The sequence below is a fragment of the Chenopodium quinoa genome, unplaced genomic scaffold, assembly GCF_001683475.1.
Source record: "Chenopodium quinoa cultivar QQ74 unplaced genomic scaffold, ASM168347v1, whole genome shotgun sequence".
Lineage (NCBI taxonomy): Eukaryota > Viridiplantae > Streptophyta > Magnoliopsida > Caryophyllales > Amaranthaceae > Chenopodium > Chenopodium quinoa.
The window spans coordinates 507,479-528,288 of NW_018743074.1; the positions used below are offsets into that span (position 1 = coordinate 507,479).

Consider the following 20,810-nt stretch of genomic DNA (forward strand, 5'->3'; position numbering starts at 1 on the left):
AATTTATTTCACCAATATACTATTTTTTAATTTGTTTGTTTTGTTATACATCAATTATGCCCTTAATTAGTTTCACAATAAACTAAAATCGAACGTACTCAAGTCAATTAACAAGATAATTGATAGATTACCTTGTTTTCTTTTGTTACATCCTCTTTTTTGTTTACCTGCAATACTTCTCAATTCAACATTTTTTCAATCATTTTTATTTATTTTATTTATTATTATAAATCAGTAAAAGTTACATAATTTTGTTAATATGAAACTGTAATTCAAAATGAATATAAAAATATCCAGAAGTATATGTATAGCATTGGCGGATCTATAAGGACTTGAAGGGGAGCACTTGCATCCCCTTTTTGCAAAATATTTATGAAATTCAAGGTAAGTTAAAAAAGAATCTATTTCATACGTTTTCTCAATATAAAATGATAAATGATATATTATCTCCGTTTTTTACACATATCTCCGTGTTTTAAATATTGCAACGTTTGTACTTTATACACTATTCACACACTCTTCTATAACCACATATTGCGATTATTTTTAGGTCAAATTTTAAAAACTTTGACCATAAATTACCATTAATCTATAAAAGATAATATAGTAAAGAAAAATAGTCACTTTATATTTTGTTAGACTCGTCTTAATTACTGTTACTATTATTGTTATTATTATATAACTAAAGTTTTTTAAGGGTTAAATTGTGCTTTGAGAAGCGTAATTATCCCCATGTTGCAGTGTTAAATGAACGGAGGATGTATATAGACTTACATGCTAAATGTGAATTAAAATGTAAGAAAACCACAAAATATTGAAACATTAATCAGTAAAAGTTACTGATTTGGGTTGTATAATTTTAAAAAAAAAATAAAAATTTGGACCCCATTTTGAAATTTATGGATCCGCCACTGATGTATAGATACAATGTATACGAAGATATTTATTTTTACTTTATAAATAAGAGAGTGTTGAATTGCAAGGATAGAGTTTGTGGTTTAAAGTGTGAAAATTGACAATTTTATCTTTATTATAAGATAATTGAATCTTTTTCCTAAATTCCTATAAGATAGGTATAATCAACTTTTTCCTTTTTTTTTTTTTGAAAGAAGTCCTAAAAGACACTAAATTTCATTAATTAAAGTTATAAGACATCTACAATTGACAATTAACGATAATGAAAACGAATTCAACAAAATCAAACAAGAATTAATCGGGGAAAGGCTAAGAATCCAAATACATAAATATAACAATTCGACACATTCTCGATTCGTTGTCTTATACAACTTTTTGAGCGGATCCGTCGTCGCTTCGCAATTTTGTGAGAAAGTAAATTCTTGTGCTGATTCCGTAACCCGAATTCGAGCCATAATCAATCGCGTAGCCCGGCACAACCACAGACCAAATTAAACACAAATAAAACCTTGTTTTTCGAAGGAGTCTGAAAAACTTTGTCTTTCGAAGGAGATCGAAAAAACCTTGTCTTTCGAAGGAGATAAACCCTTTCTTTCGAGTGAGACATTATTATAACATAAGAAACAAAAAGCTTAAAAGAAAATAAAGATTGGGGCTTTCCACCGGTGAAATCCGATGAAAGCCCCTTCAAAATTGACAATGGAGGCTAGAGTTTAGGAGAGAGAGGGGAGGCTAGGTTTTTTTTTTTTTTTTTAATTGTAATTTTCCCGTATAATCAACTTTTTAAAACTAACAAAATATGTGGTAAGGGAAATTTGGACTTTTATTTTGAGGTTCCGTGTTTGATTTGTTGAGATGTAAGTAATAGATAATATTTGTAAAATATTATCCTCAAAGGTATAGAATAATATGTTTTTAGAAATATCATTCGTGTGTAAAAGTACTGAGAAATTGATCATATGATTGACCATGGTTTAATTAACTACGATAGTTGGTTAGTGTTGGGCGGTGTGCAAGTTGAGATGTAAAACAAGCTAAGGTTTCTCTATTCATGAGATCTCCTTTTTAGTCAATTGGTTCAAAATAGAGGTTTTTTTTTTGGGGGGGTATGAGATCTAATTATAAGCCGGCTAGGTCTTATTCATGTGATTTTCAAAGTTTGTGTTTGATATTGTACTATTTCTAGTAGTAATAGTAGTTAAACAAATTGATTATATAATATGGTTTAATTTGGTTAACAGAGGACGGCAGATTGGTACGTGAATTCAAATTTAAGTCAAATTTTATTTTTTTATTTTTTTTTATGTAAGATTTAAACTTTCGTGTAGATTCATGATATTCAAATATCTCCTAACAATATTTAAATATAATGCATATAATATATTTGTCATATAATATTTTACCATATGTAAGGAGGCTAAAGTATGTACTCCCCCCATCCCTTAATGATAGTCCCTTTTGGTGAACTTTCACGGAAATTAAGAAAGTTAAATAAGAAGTAGTTTAATTACATCGGAAAGGTAAATTTATATGGGGTATACAAAAAAATAGAGAGATAAAGTAATAAAAGTTTATGGAAATGCAAAATTTACATGAAAAAGCTAAATTTGCACAAATATCGTTGCAAATTGGAGGGAATTTTGGTAAAAAAAAATAAAATATTAATGGTTGTTGAAAAAAGCAAATGGGGTGAACATTTTGGACTAAAATTTGGCCAAAAAAAACTATCATTAAGGGACGAAGGGAGTATAATTCTTATTTTTATGCAAATATTTACTAATTTGATACCAAAGATGGTTAGATCGAACCAAACTTGTTTATCATAATTTTCTTATTTAAACTTGTTTATCACTAAATGTCTTTAATTCCATAATTGAAAAAAAATATGAAAATTTCATATTTGAAAAGTAATTAATATGAATCAAATGATATCTCATTAGAAGATTTTTTTCCTTCAAGGATTAGTCTACTAATAAGGTCTAGATTTAATTAAGTTAATAAATTAGATTAGGCATAAAATAAATTTGGCTATGTTTAGCTGCTTGATCTGATCTAATTTGATTTCTAGATTTGACAAAACTCTAATTTTTTTTTTACACTAATCCTCGACATAAAAATAATCAATTGAGATGTCATTAGATTTGTATTAATGTGTACCTTGCAAATATATAGTATATTATTAAATCATGGAATCATCCACAATGGTATAAAATAGTGGCGAAAACAGAAATTTAACATTAGGGGGGCAAGATAATTTTGTTTAAATAATCAAATATCTTTTTATTTTTATTTTTTATTTATAACTTTCAATTTATTATTAGACAATATATATAAAAAAATAAATAAACAAATAAAAAATTGAAGACTTGGCAATATACTTTAGGTAGTATTGTCTTGTTATTTTGATATGTAATGTCAATAAAAAGGAAAGGAGGTAAAAAAGTGTGCAGCAATCCTCGAACACTGGTTACATTGATTGGAATCTCACTTGCTAAACCAACTGGACTGCAAACATAAATTAATTTTTAAAGAGAATCATGGGGGTGGCCATGGCCTACGTCAGCCCCCCCCCCCTATTCCGCCCCTGGTATAAAATAGGTCTTTACTTGCAATTTTTAAATAGTTGTAGTTAGTAACTTACCATTGTGAAGCTAAAAGCTGGTAAGCTACTAGCTAAGGGTTGTAGCTTTGGTATACTACATAGCTCTACAAAGCTATGTAGTTTGACTACACCCAAAACATGTGTTGTCCTTTTTGATTGAATGAATTGTCTGTGATTTTTTTTTTTTTGCATTTTTTTCCTCCTTTTTTTTTATTTTACAAAAGATAGTAGCTTGTCATCGTGAAGGTTGTAACTTAAATTGATGTAATTTGAGAATAATGATGTGGCAACCCAAAGCTACATACATGGGATAAAGTTATCCATTGTGGATGATCTAAAGATATTTAGCTAAAGTAAACGCAAATAAAAAAAATATGATATGATCTAATCATTTCTAATTTTAACAAGTACTTACTTAAATAAGCTGAACAAAACATAATCTTAAATTAGATGAATTGAACATTTGAAATGACTTTTTTTCTAGACTAATCTAGGTTAAAAATTTTAGTGCCATTATATGTAGTCATCATACAAGCAAAATACATGTTTGGTATGGAGTAGTTAGCTTTTTTCTTGGCTATTATTACATCCAGATTAAAATTTGTGTTGACTTTGACCATCCTTAGGGAGATTGGTCCAAAGTTTGACTTAATAGAATGGTGTGTGACTAGAAATTTATGAACGATAATACGCTCATCGATATAATCCTATTGGCTCAATGGTGATAAATTAAAGGAACCTACCCAATAGGGATGAAAGAAATAGCCCAATATTGAGGCCCAAATTTTTTCAAGGAACATGGCCAATGCACGTAGGAGTAAACTACTGAACGGTTAAAGGGCATTAGTGGGATTAGCGAGACAACATTTCCGAGGGATTTTGTCTATAGCAGTAAGGATCCACAAGGCTAAAGACATCAACAAATCATCCAAAAAAAAGCATTTATTTTCTATAAGTTTTAAGCGCTTTCTTAGTTTCTCTCTTGGCTTAGTAGTTAAATGATAGGTAGTTATAGTTAGAATGTTCTGAATTTGCTCGATTATTTCCAATTGTATGAACATGAAGGTAACTTTCTCCTCTTGTAGCACTGTTGCAACCTTGACTTTATCACTTATTTAATGGAAGACATTGATATCTTTAATATGTGTTCATCTGTTCGTTACTTTAAGTTACTCTTTTGTGTTTAAATAAATAAAATGTTTTGAGTTTTTGCAATATTCACTTAATTAACTTTGACTAATGTTTACACATAAGAATAAATATAGTCTTATGGGGACTTGTTGGAATAATCTCAATGAATAGTTTATTAATATTCAATTGTTATATTTTTACTTATTGATAGTTAAAGATATTATTAGTCAAGGTGTTGCGTCGGCATACGTACGCAAGGAAAACGTTTCATTTATTAAAATACGGAGGGAGTAGTTTTTTTCCTGTTAAACTTCTTCAAGTAATGTGATCTAGATTATTTGTTGTTGTTACGTTAGTGAGGTTATCAAAGTATAATCAGTAATAGTAGGTTCAGTCCCTTAATATCTTAGCACAATATAGGATATTTGATTAGTGGGTAAAACATAAAAATTATCCCAATAGCTATAAAACCATAATTTTTGCCAATAATTAGCTTTTTTTGTATTTGCAGTGTTAGTTTTCATAATGCTAATTGCCTTTCTATTTCTTATTACAAAGTTAATAAAAATATAATGTCTATAAATGTTCTCTATATATATTACTAGATGAAGCCCGTGCGATGCACAATTTGTTTGTATTTTTTAAATTCAAATATTTTTTGTATTTAAGTGATAAAATTTGTTGTTTTATTCGTTATACGTAGTATATCATGTAATATTTTTATTTTAAAATAAATTGTGATTCCTCTCATTCGTTATATATTTAGATAAAATTCCTAATCTCAAAAGATAATATTTTATATTTAATTAATTTAAACTTTAAAATATCATTCGCCAATTTTACATATGTGGCCATTAAATTATTTAGTTCTAAAAGAAATTTATAAATCTCTTATTTAATTGGCTATAACTAAAATTTATAATCTTACATGGCGTGTCAAGAAAATTTGATCCTACGTGGCTCTTTAAAAACTCGGGAAAAAACTCCCCTTTATATATACAAGTTTTGTGCCTAGGCGATGCCCGAATTGTTGATAAAATTTTAGGATAAACTTTTTGACTTGAATATTTATTAATACGGTCATGTAATCCTTTTTAATAATGCAGGATATTTAGACATACGATATCCTATCGCTTATTTATAGAATAGTGTACTTTTTGTAATTTTGTTTGTAAATAGATATCTTGTTATTATTGACTTAAAATTATTGTTATCGAGCTTAAATTATTTTTACTGAACTGAAAGTATATTTACCAAACCAAAAATATTTTTACTGGTTAAAACTTATTTTTGTTGATTCTCTATTATTGTTTTTACTAAAATCAAATATATTATAAATGGATCTTACTTTATTAAAGAACTTTTTGAAACAAATTTTATGATGGAAATAAAACCGAGTTATAAGATATTTATTAAGTTATGATTAATTTTGTATACATGAAATATTAGAAGTATTGTGATAATAAAAATCTAAACAAAATTTTTATCTCAAAAAATCTATTCAAAAATCGCTTACTTAGCATCATATATGTCACAATAATACCTATTTGTTGCCTATGTGGCGTGACACTTGGTGAAAAATCGGAATGTCAAGTGTCGCTGTCTCGTGGCTATATATATATATATATATATATACCGGGCGATGTCCAAATGGTTGATAAAATTGTAGAATAAATTTTTTGACTTGAATGTTACATACGCATATAATCCATTTTAATAATTTAGTATATTTAGACATACAATATCATATCACTTATTTATTAAATAGTGTACTTTTTGTAGTGTGGTTTGTAAATAAATATATATGTTATTATTGACTTGAAATTTATTTATTGAACTTAAATAATTTTTACGTACTGAACTGAAAGTATTTTTATCAAACTAAACTTATTTTTACTAATTAAAACATATTTTTACTGATAGCCAAACGACACTTACAATTAATTCCTAGAAAAATTAGAATTCTAACACAAGCACAAATCACCTTAGAACTAGATACATCGCAGATTCGATCAACGATCGCCTTAATAAAAAACTTCATCCGAAATAATACAATCTTTGAGTTAGCACTAATTCGGTTTGAGATCCATTGATGAATAGTTGTTTGAGTGAAAGTACTCATATAGTCTTCTAGATACTTGCGAAGATTATGAAACCCTAAATTTCAATCTTCGGCAGACAAACCAAAAAAGAAATTAACCTTAATAGAATAACCACAATCTCAAAGATGAGATTCATTTATTGATGAAAGCAATCTAAAAGTTTTTTGGGGCTTACCACCGGTAAAAACACCTATAGAAACCCCTACAAATATTCACAAAAGAGATCAGAAGAAAAGAGATGAAAGAGTGATAGGCCGTCGTCGAGCCTACCAAAGATAATAATTCCTATCTTGGTCTCACTAACAATAGTAAGGGTAAGAAAGGGTCGAACCCAAGAGAGGCGTTGAATCAACCACCGAGTACTACCGTTTAAATAAGCTAAACGAATTCTAAATTGGGTTGGTTTTTAGTAACTTCTTCTAACACAATTCAACTAAGCTAAGAGGAGGTTAACAATATTAAGAGGAATCTAGGGCTTGGGTTATACCACTCAACTTCATCACAAATCACAATTAGCATGCAACAATCAAGGTAAATTAATGGGATAAATTAGGGGAAGTCATCTAAAGCACCCAACTACTCTCTCAAGCTAGAGGGATTACTTGAATCAAGAATACGACCTACTCTCGTGGTTACATAGCATAAAACAAGTGTTAAAGCATAATCACGATGACATAAACATTCCCTTGACCGGTAATCCCTATTCTCATGGCATTTCGGGTCAATCAAGCATAAGGGAGCTAACTCAAGTTCATCTCTCGATCCTTCGTTGAGAAAGCTTGGATAAATAGTTCTAGCAATGGCCATATACAAGAACTAAGCAATTAAACCACTTAAGCTCAACTAATTAACATCCCACAACAACCAAATTAGCACATACAACAAGTAATTAGTGACTACATTGAGGGTTTTGCCCAAACCCTAGAATTTAGACTACTCACAATCCATGGGGGTTAAAGCAATTAAAGATTTCAAGCAATTCATGAACAAATTCAAATTAAGGATTAAGCTAATTAACAATCCAAAACATGCAAGAACTAGCAAATAATTAACAACAAAGTAAAGAGAAGTAGAAAAGATGAGTAAGAAATGGTTACTATGAAGCTTCAAGGTGAGCAACAATGGTGGATTTTGTCTTCTACAATGATTGAATTTGAATAATTCCAAGCTAATAATTGAGAACTAACTAATGATTTGAGAAATTAATGTTCTAAGACTACAAACTAAGAGAAAAGCTCTGAAAAACTGCCTTCCCCCGTACAAATGAGCTCTAAAGGGGTATTTATATGACCCCCAAATAAAAAGGACGGAGAAAACAAGGAAGGAGTTCGACTGCAGGTCTGCACGGACGTGCCAGATTTGGCACGGACGTGCAAGGCTAAGCACGGCCGTGCCAAGTTTGGCACGGACGTGCAAGGCTAAGCACGGCCGTGCCAAGTTTGGCACGGACGTGCAGAGGGGGCAGAAATGAGGCAGAACGTACTGCTAAGAATCGAGCAGTTCCGCACGGACGTGCAGATATTGGCACGGACGTGCAGCTACATCTGCACGGACGTGCTTAATTTGGCACGTCCGTGCAGGCCTTGGCAGAATGTTCTGAGTTTCTGGAGCACTTCTGCACGGACGTGCAAAGTCTGGCACGGTCGTGCACCCTCTTCTGCACGGACGTGCCAGATTAAGCACGGCCGTGCAGGCCTTGGCAGCTTGCTGAAGCTTTCTGGAACCTCCTGCACGGACGTGCAAGGTCTGGCACGGCCGTGCAGGGTCTTCTAAACCCCTTTTTTTCATCTTTTCTTCTATAATGCTCCTTTCCTTGGCTTCTTTCATCCATCTTCTTGCTTCTAACCTCGGCTTTGTATCCATGGGCTCCATTTGGTCGTTCTTTTGAACCTAGAATCTCAACAAAAACACCAACAACCCGTGAAGCATAGGATACACAAAAATTGCATAATAATAGAGTAAAAATGAACCAAAACGCAATTTATATCAAGTAAACTAGGTTCAAAACACCCTAAAATCGTATCAAATAGCAAGTTATCAAATCCCCCCAAGCTAAGCTTTTGCTCGTCCTCGAGCAAAACAAAAATGTCAAACTAAAGGAGGAAAACAAATTGCTAATCATCAATCCAAGGAGAGGCAACAAGGGGGAAGCATACATAAACAAATCCGCATGGTGACAACCATCATCACTTTTAGCACAAGTGAGAAGCAATTTAAACCTCTAAGTCGCCTTAGAGGACGAGTTTTTATCTCGTGAGGGTTTCCAATGAGTTTGCCCCACAACTCACGCAGACCACAACAAAACTATCAAACTACACAAGTTCCGATGTTATTATCACCCAAGTCAACTCATCGAGATATAAATCGCAAGCAAGACAAATGAGCGACTTTCAAGAATTACCAATCATACAAATGTGCACATGAGTTGGGGGTAAAGAGGAGGACTAAGCAAGATTGCACTAGGATACTTCCTTTGGCCTTTTACTAGTTCATTAGAGCACACCTAGATATTCCAAAGTTGTAATGAGCCCTCTTTCGGTTATAAAATCTCAAAATGCTAGTCCACCTCCCAAAATGCACACCCAAGGCCCCTTAATTACACTCTAACTCGGGAATTTCACAAGAAACAATAAGCAACAAATTCGACAATGTGTGGGAGGCATCCACAAGTTGACCTCTAAAGAAAAGATAATCAAAATTTTGAGAATTTTTGGGGGAGTTTTCCTTTTTAATCATTGTTCTATGCTCTTCTTTTCTTCTTTTTTTTTCAACTTTCAATGCTCTCGCCTCTTTTAACTGTGAGCGGCTCTTTCTTTTATTAAGAACATGTGACTTATTATGCCACTTATTACACATGATACAAATATAACCAATTCCCTAATAGAGTTTCATTTCGGGGAGGAAAGGAGGCACATTAAGGGCACAAGGGACCGCAATTCAATTCAAACATAACCTACTTGAGCGAATTAGACAATATCCTATACTGGGTGTGCAATTGAGCATTCATTGACTTTCATTTCATATACACTAATGCAATCAAGATTAATAGACCTCTAAATGACCCCATCTCTTGCATACACCCTTCTAAGAGAACTAGTACTCATCGCTCAAGAGTCAAGCAAGAAAAACATATAAGCATTGTCATTTGAGTCTCAACCTTGGGAATTTTTTTTTCATTTTTCAATTTTTTCATCATTTTTTTTTTGAAGAGAAAGCGAAAATATTCACATTACTAACTAGAGAGGGAACACTAATATTCACATGACAAGAGGTTTGGATTTCAAGGAAGCTAAATTGGATTAAGGGCCTTGGATATTAGGGAAATGAAACAACCAAAACAAACGCAACCAAACAAACCAACATGTCAAGAAGGCAAACAAACCAACATGTCAAGAAGGCATGCAAATGACTCCCCCCAAGTTGTCATAAACATTGTCCTCAATGTTAAGCAATAAAAGCTCATAAAAAAAAAAGGAGAAAGAAGCCTAACTCAAGGATCGGGTCTTCTTCGACGCTTGAACCTCCTTGGTACCTTTGTTCCTGTTGGTTGTTGTTGGAAGACATGCACTTTGTGCTGTTTTTTTTTTTCTTCTTCTTTTGTTTTTTTTTCTTTTTTTTTTCTTTTTTTTTTTAAGTTAATCCACTACAAAAATATTCGGGTTGCCTCCCGGAAGCGCTTCTTTAACGTCACTAGCTTGACGACATTGCCCTATCTAAAATTAAGGAGGGTCAAGGCACACCTTTTTGACCCATCTCATTGTTCCCACACACTTGCCATTTTCCTTAGGCAAAATAATCACATTGCTATCATCACTAGAAATGCAACCAAACATCTTATCTATCAACTTGATCTTGTTTTTCTTTTTCTTCTTGGCCCTCTCTTGCTTTTTCACCTCCGGAGCATGAGTCGATTCATCTTGTGACTCCTCCATGTCTTCTTTCAAAATATTAACCAAAACATCAACCCGATGAACTTGTTTAACCATGGGGTCATTCAACGTTTCCGGAAATGAGAAAGAGATTCTTTCATGCCCAACATGTAAGGTAAGCCGCCCTTGTTTCATGTCAATATTAACACCCGCGGTTTTCAAAAAGGGCCTACCCAATATGAGAGGAATTTTGAAATCCTCATCCATCTCCATGATTACAAAATCACAAGGCACAAGAACCTTCCCCACTTGAATTGGGATGTCCTTCAAGACTCCCAATGGGACTTTAACCGAGCGGTCGGCTAGTTGGATTGACATTTTGGTGGGGCTAATCTCCCCAAGATTTAATCTTTTTGCCATAGAGAGAGGCATAAGGCTAACACTAGCCCCAAGATCACACAAAGCATTTGTTGATTCAAGATCTCCAACCTTAACTGGTATAGCAAAACTACCGGGGTCACCAAACTTCTCGGGAAGCTCATTTTGAGGAATAGCACTTATCTCCGCTGGAAGAGAGATAGAATCACTCTCCTCAAGCCTACTCTTGTTAGAAAGAATATTTTTCAAAAACTTTGCATATGTAGGCATTTGAGACAAAGCATGGAGAAGTGGAATGTTTGATTGAAGTCCTTCCATTTCATCAAGGAACTTAGAAAGTTTCTCATTTAGCTTCTTCTCTATCATTCTATGAGGGAATGGAATATGAGGCTCATATGCTCTCAATGGAGCTTGACTCTTCACTTCTCCCTCATCTCTCTTTGAGGCACCCTCATCACTCATTTTTGACCTTCCTCTCGCCTCCTCACTCACTTCATTTTCAAACTCACTTTCATCTACCCAACTATCTCCCTCATCTCCCTTTTTGGCAACATTTTCTCTCATAATTGGAGTTTCATACCCCCCTTCCATAATCAAGGTGATTGATTTTGCTTGCTCTTTTGGATTCATTACCGTTGTGCTTGGAAATTGACCACCGGGGTTAGAGGTGCACCCAACTTGTTGTGCAATTTGAGATAATTGACTTTCAATCATCTTATTGTGTGCTTGGAGTTGTTGAATTGAGCTACTAACTTCCCCATTGATCTTGATTTGTTGGGTCATGAAGGTTTCCAAAACGGATTCAATGTTGGATTTTGGAGGAGGAGGGGCTTGATTGTATTGGGGTCTTTGTTGGACATTGTCTCTTTGATTGGGGTGGCGATAGGGAGCTTGTTGTTGTGGAGGGGGTTGATTGTAAGGAGGAGCTTGGTTGTAATTGTTTTGAGGAGGGGGAGCTTGATTGGGTTGTTTCCACCCAAAATTTGGATGTTGTTTCCAACCTTGGTTAAAAGTTTGGGAGTAAGGATCATTCCTACCAAGTGAAGCCACATGCTCCGTTGTAGTGTTGCAATAGGATGCCAAGTGGTCGTTTCCTCCACAAGTCTCACAAGACATGACTTGTGGGGAGGAGCTACCGGGCACATTGTTCACTTGATCTAGCTTTCGAGCTAACATATCAACCTTTGAAGCAATAAGATCTATTGCTTCAAGATCATGCTTACCGCCCTTCTTGGGTTGACCTTGCCTTTTATCACCTCCATAAGCATAATGCTTAGCCACTTCCTCGATCATTTTGTAGGCCTCGTCAACCGATAGCTTTTTAAGGCTACCTCCGGCTCCCGAATCAAGGTTGGCCCTTGAGGTAGGAGTAAGACCATCATAGAAGCTTTGCACTATGATCCATGAGGTGAAACCGTGGTGAGGGCATGCTCTAGTATAATCTTTGAACCGCTCCCATGCTTCACTCAAAGTTTCATCAACCTCTTGGTTGAAGTTTGTGATCTTCCGTCTTAATTCAGCGGTTTTCTCGGGAGGGCAATACTTCCCAAGAAAAGCTCTAGTCACCTCATCCCAAGTACTCAACGATCCCTCTTCAACCATTCTCAACCAATGCTTTGCTTTGTCTCGAAGGGAGAATTGAAACATGTGCATCCGAATAAACTCTTCCGAAATGTTGTTTTGCTTGATAGTTGTAGACAATTCAAGAAAGTTGTCCAAATGAGCAAAAGGACACTCATAAGGACTACCCCCAAATTGATCGCTTTGAATCATGCGGATCAGTTGAGGTGAAAGCTCAAAGTTGTTTGCATTCGTGGTGGGAAGACGTATGCCACTCCGAAGTTGGAATGCGTTGGGGTGGTCATAGTCTCTTAACAATGGTTGAGGAGGATTCTCTCCCATGTTATCTTCTTCGTTAGTTCCAAAAACCTCTTCCGGATCGGAATCCGAATATACAATGGAAAACTCGGGTGTGCCTTGCAAGAGTCTCCTCACGTTTCTCAAAGTCCTATTTAGCTCTGGATCAACGGGAATAAGCGGTGATTGCTTACTCTTTCGTGTCATGCAAAGTCAAACAAAGCTAAGAAAAACGTTAGCAATGACTATCGCAATTTAAACACACATAAACAAAAATTAAGGTAAGAAAACTACTATACATATACACACATCTAGTCTCATTCAACAATAATACATTCAATGTGACTTTGCCTCCCCGGCAACGGCGCCAAAATTTGATAGGCCGTCGTCGAGCCTACCAAAGATAATAATTCCTATCTTGGTCTCACTAACAATAGTAAGGGTAAGAAAGGGTCGAACCCAAGAGAGGCGTTGAATCAACCACCGAGTACTACCGTTTAAATAAGCTAAACGAATTCTAAATTGGGTTGGTTTTTAGTAACTTCTTCTAACACAATTCAACTAAGCTAAGAGGAGGTTAACAATATTAAGAGGAATCTAGGGCTTGGGTTATACCACTCAACTTCATCACAAATCACAATTAGCATGCAACAATCAAGGTAAATTAATGGGATAAATTAGGGGAAGTCATCTAAAGCACCCAACTACTCTCTCAAGCTAGAGGGATTACTTGAATCATGAATACGACCTACTCTCGTGGTTACATAGCATAAAACAAGTGTTAAAGCATAATCACGATGACATAAACATTCCCTTGACCGGTAATCCCTATTTTCATGGCATTTCGGGTCAATCAAGCATAAGGGAGCTAACTCAAGTTCATCTCTCGATCCTTCGTTGAGAAAGCTTGGATAAATAGTTCTAGCAATGGCCATATACAAGAACTAAGCAATTAAACCACTTAAGCTCAACTAATTAACATCCCACAACAACCAAATTAGCACATACAACAAGTAATTAGTGACTACATTGAGGGTTTTGCCCAAACCCTAGAATTTAGACTACTCACAATCCATGGGGGTTAAAGCAATTAAAGATTTCAAGCAATTCATGAACAAATTCAAACTAAGGATTAAGCTAATTAACAATCCAAAACATGCAAGAACTAGCAAATAATTAACAACAAAGTAAAGAGAAGTAGAAAAGATGAGTAAGAAATGGTTACTATGAAGCTTCAAGGTGAGCAACAATGGTGGATTTTGTCTTCTACAATGATTGAATTTGAATAATTCCAAGCTAATAATTGAGAACTAACTAATGATTTGAGAAATTAATGTTCTAAGACTACAAACTAAGAGAAAAGCTCTGAAAAACTGCCTTCCCCCGTACAAATGAGCTCTAAAGGGGTATTTATATGACCCCCAAATAAAAAGGACGGAGAAAACAAGGAAGGAGTTCGACTGCAGGTCTGCACGGACGTGCCAGATTTAGCACGGACGTGCAAGGCTAAGCACGGCCGTGCCAAGTTTGGCACGGACGTGCAAGGCTAAGCACGGCCGTGCCAAGTTTGGCACGGACGTGCAGAGGGGGCAGAAATGAGGCAGAACGTACTGCTAAGAATCGAGCAGTTCCGCACGGACGTGCAGATATTGGCACGGACGTGCAGCTACATCTGCACGGACGTGCTTAATTTGGCACGTCCGTGCAGGCCTTGGCAGAATGTTCTGAGTTTCTGGAGCACTTCTGCACGGACGTGCAAAGTCTGGCACGGCCGTGCACCCTCTTCTGCACGGACGTGCCAGATTAAGCACGGCCGTGCAGGCCTTGGCAGCTTGCTGAAGCTTTCTGGAACCTCCTGCACGGACGTGCAAGGTCTGGCACGGCCGTGCAGGGTCTTCTAAACCCCTTTTTTTCATCTTTTCTTCTATAATGCTCCTTTCCTTGGCTTCTTTCATCCATCTTCTTGCTTCTAACCTCGGCTTTGTATCCATGGGCTCCATTTGGTCGTTCTTTTGAACCTAGAATCTCAACAAAAACACCAACAACCCGTGAAGCATAGGATACACAAAAATTGCATAATAATAGAGTAAAAATGAACCAAAACGCAATTTATATCAAGTAAACTAGGTTCAAAACACCCTAAAATCGTATCAAATAGCAAGTTATCAAAGAGAAAGAGAAAGAGAAAAAAGGAGAAGAGTGAAGGAAACCTTCAAAAACAGCAGAAAAAATCTAGCAATGGAGGCTGGAAAAACTCTCCTAATTAAGGGAGAAATCCTAAAGGGAACCAGAAAAACCCTCCCAAAGAAAAACCCTATAAGGAACCAGAAAAATATATAGATGGATCTTATTTTAAAGAAATTTTTAATTAAAATGAATAATTTTATGATGGAAATAGAACCTAGTTATAGATATTTATTAAAAGTTATGATTAATTATGTATATATAAAATATTAGAAGTATATCGATAATAAAACTCTATATAGTATTTTTATCTTACAAAATTTATCCAAAATTCGCTTACTTATCATCATATGTGTCACAATAAAACATATTTGTTGCTTACGTGGCTCAACATTTGGCGAAAAACTAGAATGCCAAATGTCGTTGTCTCGTGGCATAGCTGCAAGACCGACTTTATTTATTAGTGAGATGATATGATATGATATTAGATTTAAATTTAAAGACAAGACATGTTACCATTTCACGTGGTATAAACTCACGAATACGAGGGGAGGACTATATCTGTATTTTTAAAGAGCCTCAATTAGCTAGTTTAGTTTTGTTTATTTTTCATTCACATTTTTTGAGGTACTTTTTCTTTTTTTTTTTTCTTTTTTTTTTTTTAAGGAAAATTTATTGAGGTACCCTTGACATTTCCTTAATAATATTCCATCTTTTCTACTTGTATTTGTTTTATGTGTCTTTATATTGTAAACTACAATGCATAACTTTGGATATCTACTTTTTTCCGTGGTTTTTAGTTGACACGCTCCTTTTTTTTGACGAGACGCTCCTTTCTTACACATGTTACGAAATATATATTCTTTCGATTATTGATATCTTTAATTGTTACAATAATAAAGATATTGTTAACAATCAACATTTTAAAAATAGGCGGGTACATTGAGTCAAATTTATCTTTTTACCAAAACTTTTACGTAGTACGGAGTAATAAAGTAGGATAACTAGCCCACTATAGAAGTGTAACAAACCCATAAATTTTCAGACTTCAAAGCCCAAAATTCTAACCCATGACCCAATGTCTTTTTCTTCCGGTCAGCTGAAGTTAATGTAATTATCAAACCCAACAAAAATTGACAAAGGAACCCAATGAATTAATCAATTAATAACTAGGTTAGATCCCGTGTCATGCACGGAATTTTTAATAATTATTTTTACATTAACACTATATAAGTAAATTTATATAAATATTACGAAGCTTAATGAATTTATTATAAAAAAAAGCCTATTTGTCAAACAGATATTTTAAAATATGCATTTGACTATATACAATATATTGTGGAAGGGCACATCAAATATTTTATTTATGTTATTAAGAAATTTTGTTTTATACTTAAGTTTATAGTTGGCATTCTTTGCAATATATATAAGGACACATAAAATCTTTTATTTCTGTATAGAATATGTTTTTATATGGAAATTTTTTACATTTTTTTTTAAAAAGAAGCAAGAGATACACCATGAAATGACACATGTCATTACTGGTGTGTCTTTTAGTATATAGTTATTAATAGTAACTAAATAAATTTCAACAATAACTTGTGTATGTTGAGATTTTGTTTTAGAGTATTCTAAACATTTCTTATAATTACTTCCACCGTCTCTAATTATTCTTCTCATTTTAACTTTTTTTTTTTTTTTTTTTTTTTGTTGATTAAAAGTATTTTGATTACTAAAAGCTACAGTATCTAAAAGTATTATACTATGTATTCCGTAATTTATGAACAAATAAGGACGAAGTGAGTAGTACCACTAAGTTGATTGCAAGTTAGAAGTAAACCTTTTTTTTTTTTTTTTTTTTTTTTGGTGTTTAGAGAGCCACAAGACAGGTGATGAGAATTAATCCCTTGATTTCATGGAATCGGGAGGAGAACTCTAATCACTTAAGCTATACATGATGGAGTATTTACTAAGTCAATTTAGAGTATTAACGGTGTTTTCTTCACTAGAGTGTTTTTTGAATTTAAATTATTTTTGAGATTAATATTCACAATCTTTGACCATATATTTATATTACTACAAACACTACAATTACAATTTTATTTTTCTAATGGGGCGTTTGGTTGGAGGAATGGAAATAAGAGGGATAAGAAGGGAGGATAAAGATAGGGGATTGATAGGTGGAACAAGGATAAATAATTTTTATGGTAAGTATGGAAAACAAATTAGGGATAAATAATAAATTTATAAAAATACTCTTACTAACTTCTACCCTTTCTCCTTACTCTTTCAATTTCATTAAGGGTAATTTGTTCTTTTAATACTCATTTTTTATCCCTTCTCCTTATGCCACTCCAATAGTTATAGAAATGGAGGGATAATATAAGTGGGTGTTTTTATCCCTATCCCTAACCCCCTTCTAACCCATCCCTCTAAACAAATACCACATTTTTTCTATCCCTATTTTTTTATCCTTGTTCCACCCTTTTTATCCCCCCTAACAAACACTCTCAAAAGGGTTGTATAATTGTATTAATCTTTTTTTAATTTTGAAAAAAAAGGGTTGCACCTTGTACCACCTGACATATGCACAGGTAATTATAATTTGTAATTTGTTCATTTTAAACCTCCAAAAATTTTACATCTACCTGGTCCACACCCAATAAATTTTCTCACAGATGCAAGCGAATGGTCGCACTCTTCACTTTCAGCAAGATATTATAGCTTTAGTCCTATTTTTTTTAATCACAATCTAATTTACGATGGTAATTATAAATAAAATTTCGTAATTTATTTATGGAAAATAAGTGGTTGAGATCAGATGAAATCATACTATTTGCCTTAATTGCATATTGTCATTTGTCAACAACACAATTCACAAAGACCAAGGCGATAACAAAATACTTTATGACAATTATGATCGATCTAGATGTTTGGAATTAATTTCTGGACCAGCCATGATATTTTATGATCTTGTATATAAAATAAACTCCTTCCATCCCCGAAACTTCGACCCTTTTAGCCTAATTTTAGTCCCAAAATGTTCATCCCATTTGTATTTTAGTACCCTTTAATTTGCAATAATATTTGTGCAAAATTAGCTTCCCCATGCAAATTTTGTTTTTTCTATATACTTTTATTATTTTCTCTCTCTACTTTTTTGCAATTCCAATGTAAATTTCCCTTTTCAACGTACTTTTCTTAGTTTCCCCATACACTATTACACTTCCAATTTAACTACTTAATACCCGCGAAATCAACCCAAAAGGGTCGAAGTTTCGGGGACGGAGAGAGAACATGGCTTGTAGTTTGACACAAACCTTTAATCCCAATGCTAATTAATGCGATTAATACTCACAAAATCAATATCATATGATGTAAGTACGTAACTCAAAGAAAACGAGAAAAAAGGTAGGACAACACTTCTGGACTTGATATTGCGACCTTAGCTTATGCATAATGTAAAAAATACATGCCATACGTTTGTCATCCATCATACATTCATATTATGAATATTTCAAAAAATAAGCATTATATTTGTGCCCATAAGAGATAGTAAAATAAAGATCATACCTATAATTCTGAAAGAATAATCGGGGTTTCTTAAATTAAATAGCTTTAGGTACGCTACTAATGTTTAAAGATGAGAACAAATTAACGGTTCACAAACAAATACATTAGCAAGGCATTAAGCCATTAATTAATTAATTAGTGAGGGAGGCTAGAATTTTGATGAGACATTTGTTGAAGGCGATTGGCCTTTCCAACAAAACTAGGTGACCAGCATTCTCTATAACTTGTAGCTCTGTCTTTGATCCCAATTTTCTGCATCATTCATCATGTATTTATAACATTAAAATATTAGATGAACAAAATTATAACATGCAAAAATGAGCAAAATAACCTCAATTTTGGTCTAATTATATTATGCCAAAACACATTAGTTTGTACAGAGTATTATAAGTTGAGTACTTTTATGTACTACCTGCGTTAATTATTAGTTTGTGCAACAAAGGAATATTTTATGTCTCACAAATAATACCCTTTTATTGCAAATCATAATAATTAACAGAGGTATTAATTAAATTGTTTAGTAAAGTACAAACAACGTAGACCCTTAATTCCCCTAATTAGAGCTTATTCACTTATTGTATGTAGATCTTTTGCCACCTACAAAGTTGTCAAAATACACCTCACATATTTGGATAAACAATTAAACATCTTTAAATTCAAGTTTATTAAATCTAAAAATAACGTTATTGTACGGTGATCTAATGGGTGCAATTAAGTAGACATTTTTTTTTTTTTTTTAATGTTTATGAGAAAACAAGTGTTGTTATAAATGAACAGAAGACATTATGAATAGACGAATGCAAACAATATAACAAAGGTGAAGGGATCATACTTTTTGAGGCTGTTTACCACTTCCATGTTGAAAACTTTGTCCTCACTGCCCCATAATAGGTGTATTTTCTGTAACATTAGAAATATGTAAAAAAGAATCAATTAGCACATCTTTTTGCATAATTATATATTTTAGAAGTTCAATTTAATTGAACAAAATTGTGATAGGATTAATTAAAGAAGCTTGATTGTAAATTAAAATGTTGGTTATTCCTAATTAATTACAAAAAAATCAATAAATAAATACTTTATTGCAAACCTGTTGAAATTGATGATTATAGGCATCTTCATCTTTGACCACAAGAGCATCTAGTAGTTCAACTCTCTCCTTTCTATTGCTAAACATGATCTGGGATTACCATACAAAACAACGTGAATCTAACAAGATGTCACATAGATTTAAATTATATACTTTATTTATGAACATGTCACGTACAAAACATATATAGTCAAACATTAATGTGCGTGAATATGTAAAATTTCTAAATATAATAACATTGCGTAACGTACCTGACAATAGTGTTTGTAGAAAAAATCAGGCATCCAAGGCAAGTCATAAGAACCAACATCAAGAAGAACCTTAGCACCTTGAGCAGAATCAGGCATCAAAAAATCAGTCCAAGAAGCAAATCCTATTCTCTCCAAGCAACCACTACTTATAGACTCAGACAAGGCAGCAACCGAGCCGCTAACCACCAATGAACCCACCAAGTTAGGGTAGTGTTGAGCCATTTGGAACCCAACAAACCCACCGTAACTGAACCCAACCACAACACATTTTTCCTCAACACCCAACTTCCTTAACCCTAATGCAAGACACTCAGCTTGAAACTTTGTAGATCTCTCAGTTTTGTTAGTTGAGTGGGACCCACCAAAGAAAAGAAGGTCAGGAACATAAAGGGTGTATTTTTTTCTTAGGGCTAAAATTTGGAATTGCCATGTTAGTAAACCATCACCAGCAAATCCATGGATTAGTACCACCGATGGTTTTTTTTCCTTATTCTTCTTCTTATTCTTCTTGTTCGAGGTATTAACCCAGAAACGAATAGTTGTTTCTGGGTTAATATCGACTTCTATGGATTGCATTCCTACTAACTTCATCATTTTGTGTAACATAGACATGTAACAACTCACTATGTTCACCATCTTTCTTTCTTTCTCTAAGATTAGCTCTTAGTAATAATGTGCGTAGTAGCTTAAAGGGTTCGTTGTTACATACTATTATATACTACGGAGCACTATGTCTATGAAATTATGAACCCAAAATACTTGAAGATATTAAGTTGTACAGTAACTGGAAAAGATATGGTGGACGGACGGTCCCAAATTAATTTATGAAATACAAGTGGTAGATCGAATGGCAGACAT

General features: G+C 33.7%; 2 protein-coding genes across 2 annotated transcripts; both read right to left on the reverse strand.

The window, feature by feature from the left end:
• Positions 1-10,469: 10,469 nt before the first annotated feature.
• Positions 10,470-12,899, reverse strand: LOC110731479. The gene is made up of 2 exons (XM_021911331.1): positions 11,080-12,899; positions 10,470-11,028 (listed from the first exon to the last, which is right to left on the reverse strand). The coding sequence occupies exons 1-2, from the start codon at positions 12,897-12,899 to the stop codon at positions 10,470-10,472; spliced, it is 2,379 nt and encodes a 792-aa protein (XP_021767023.1).
• A 5,551-nt stretch (positions 12,900-18,450) lies between these two features.
• Positions 18,451-20,751, reverse strand: LOC110731453 (monoacylglycerol lipase ABHD6-like). The gene is made up of 4 exons (XM_021911308.1): positions 19,953-20,751; positions 19,702-19,791; positions 19,444-19,511; positions 18,451-18,863 (listed from the first exon to the last, which is right to left on the reverse strand). Exons 1-4 carry the CDS (start codon positions 20,586-20,588, stop codon positions 18,743-18,745), a joined length of 915 nt encoding a protein of 304 aa, XP_021767000.1. The 5' UTR covers positions 20,589-20,751; the 3' UTR covers positions 18,451-18,742.
• Positions 20,752-20,810: the final 59 nt, after the last annotated feature.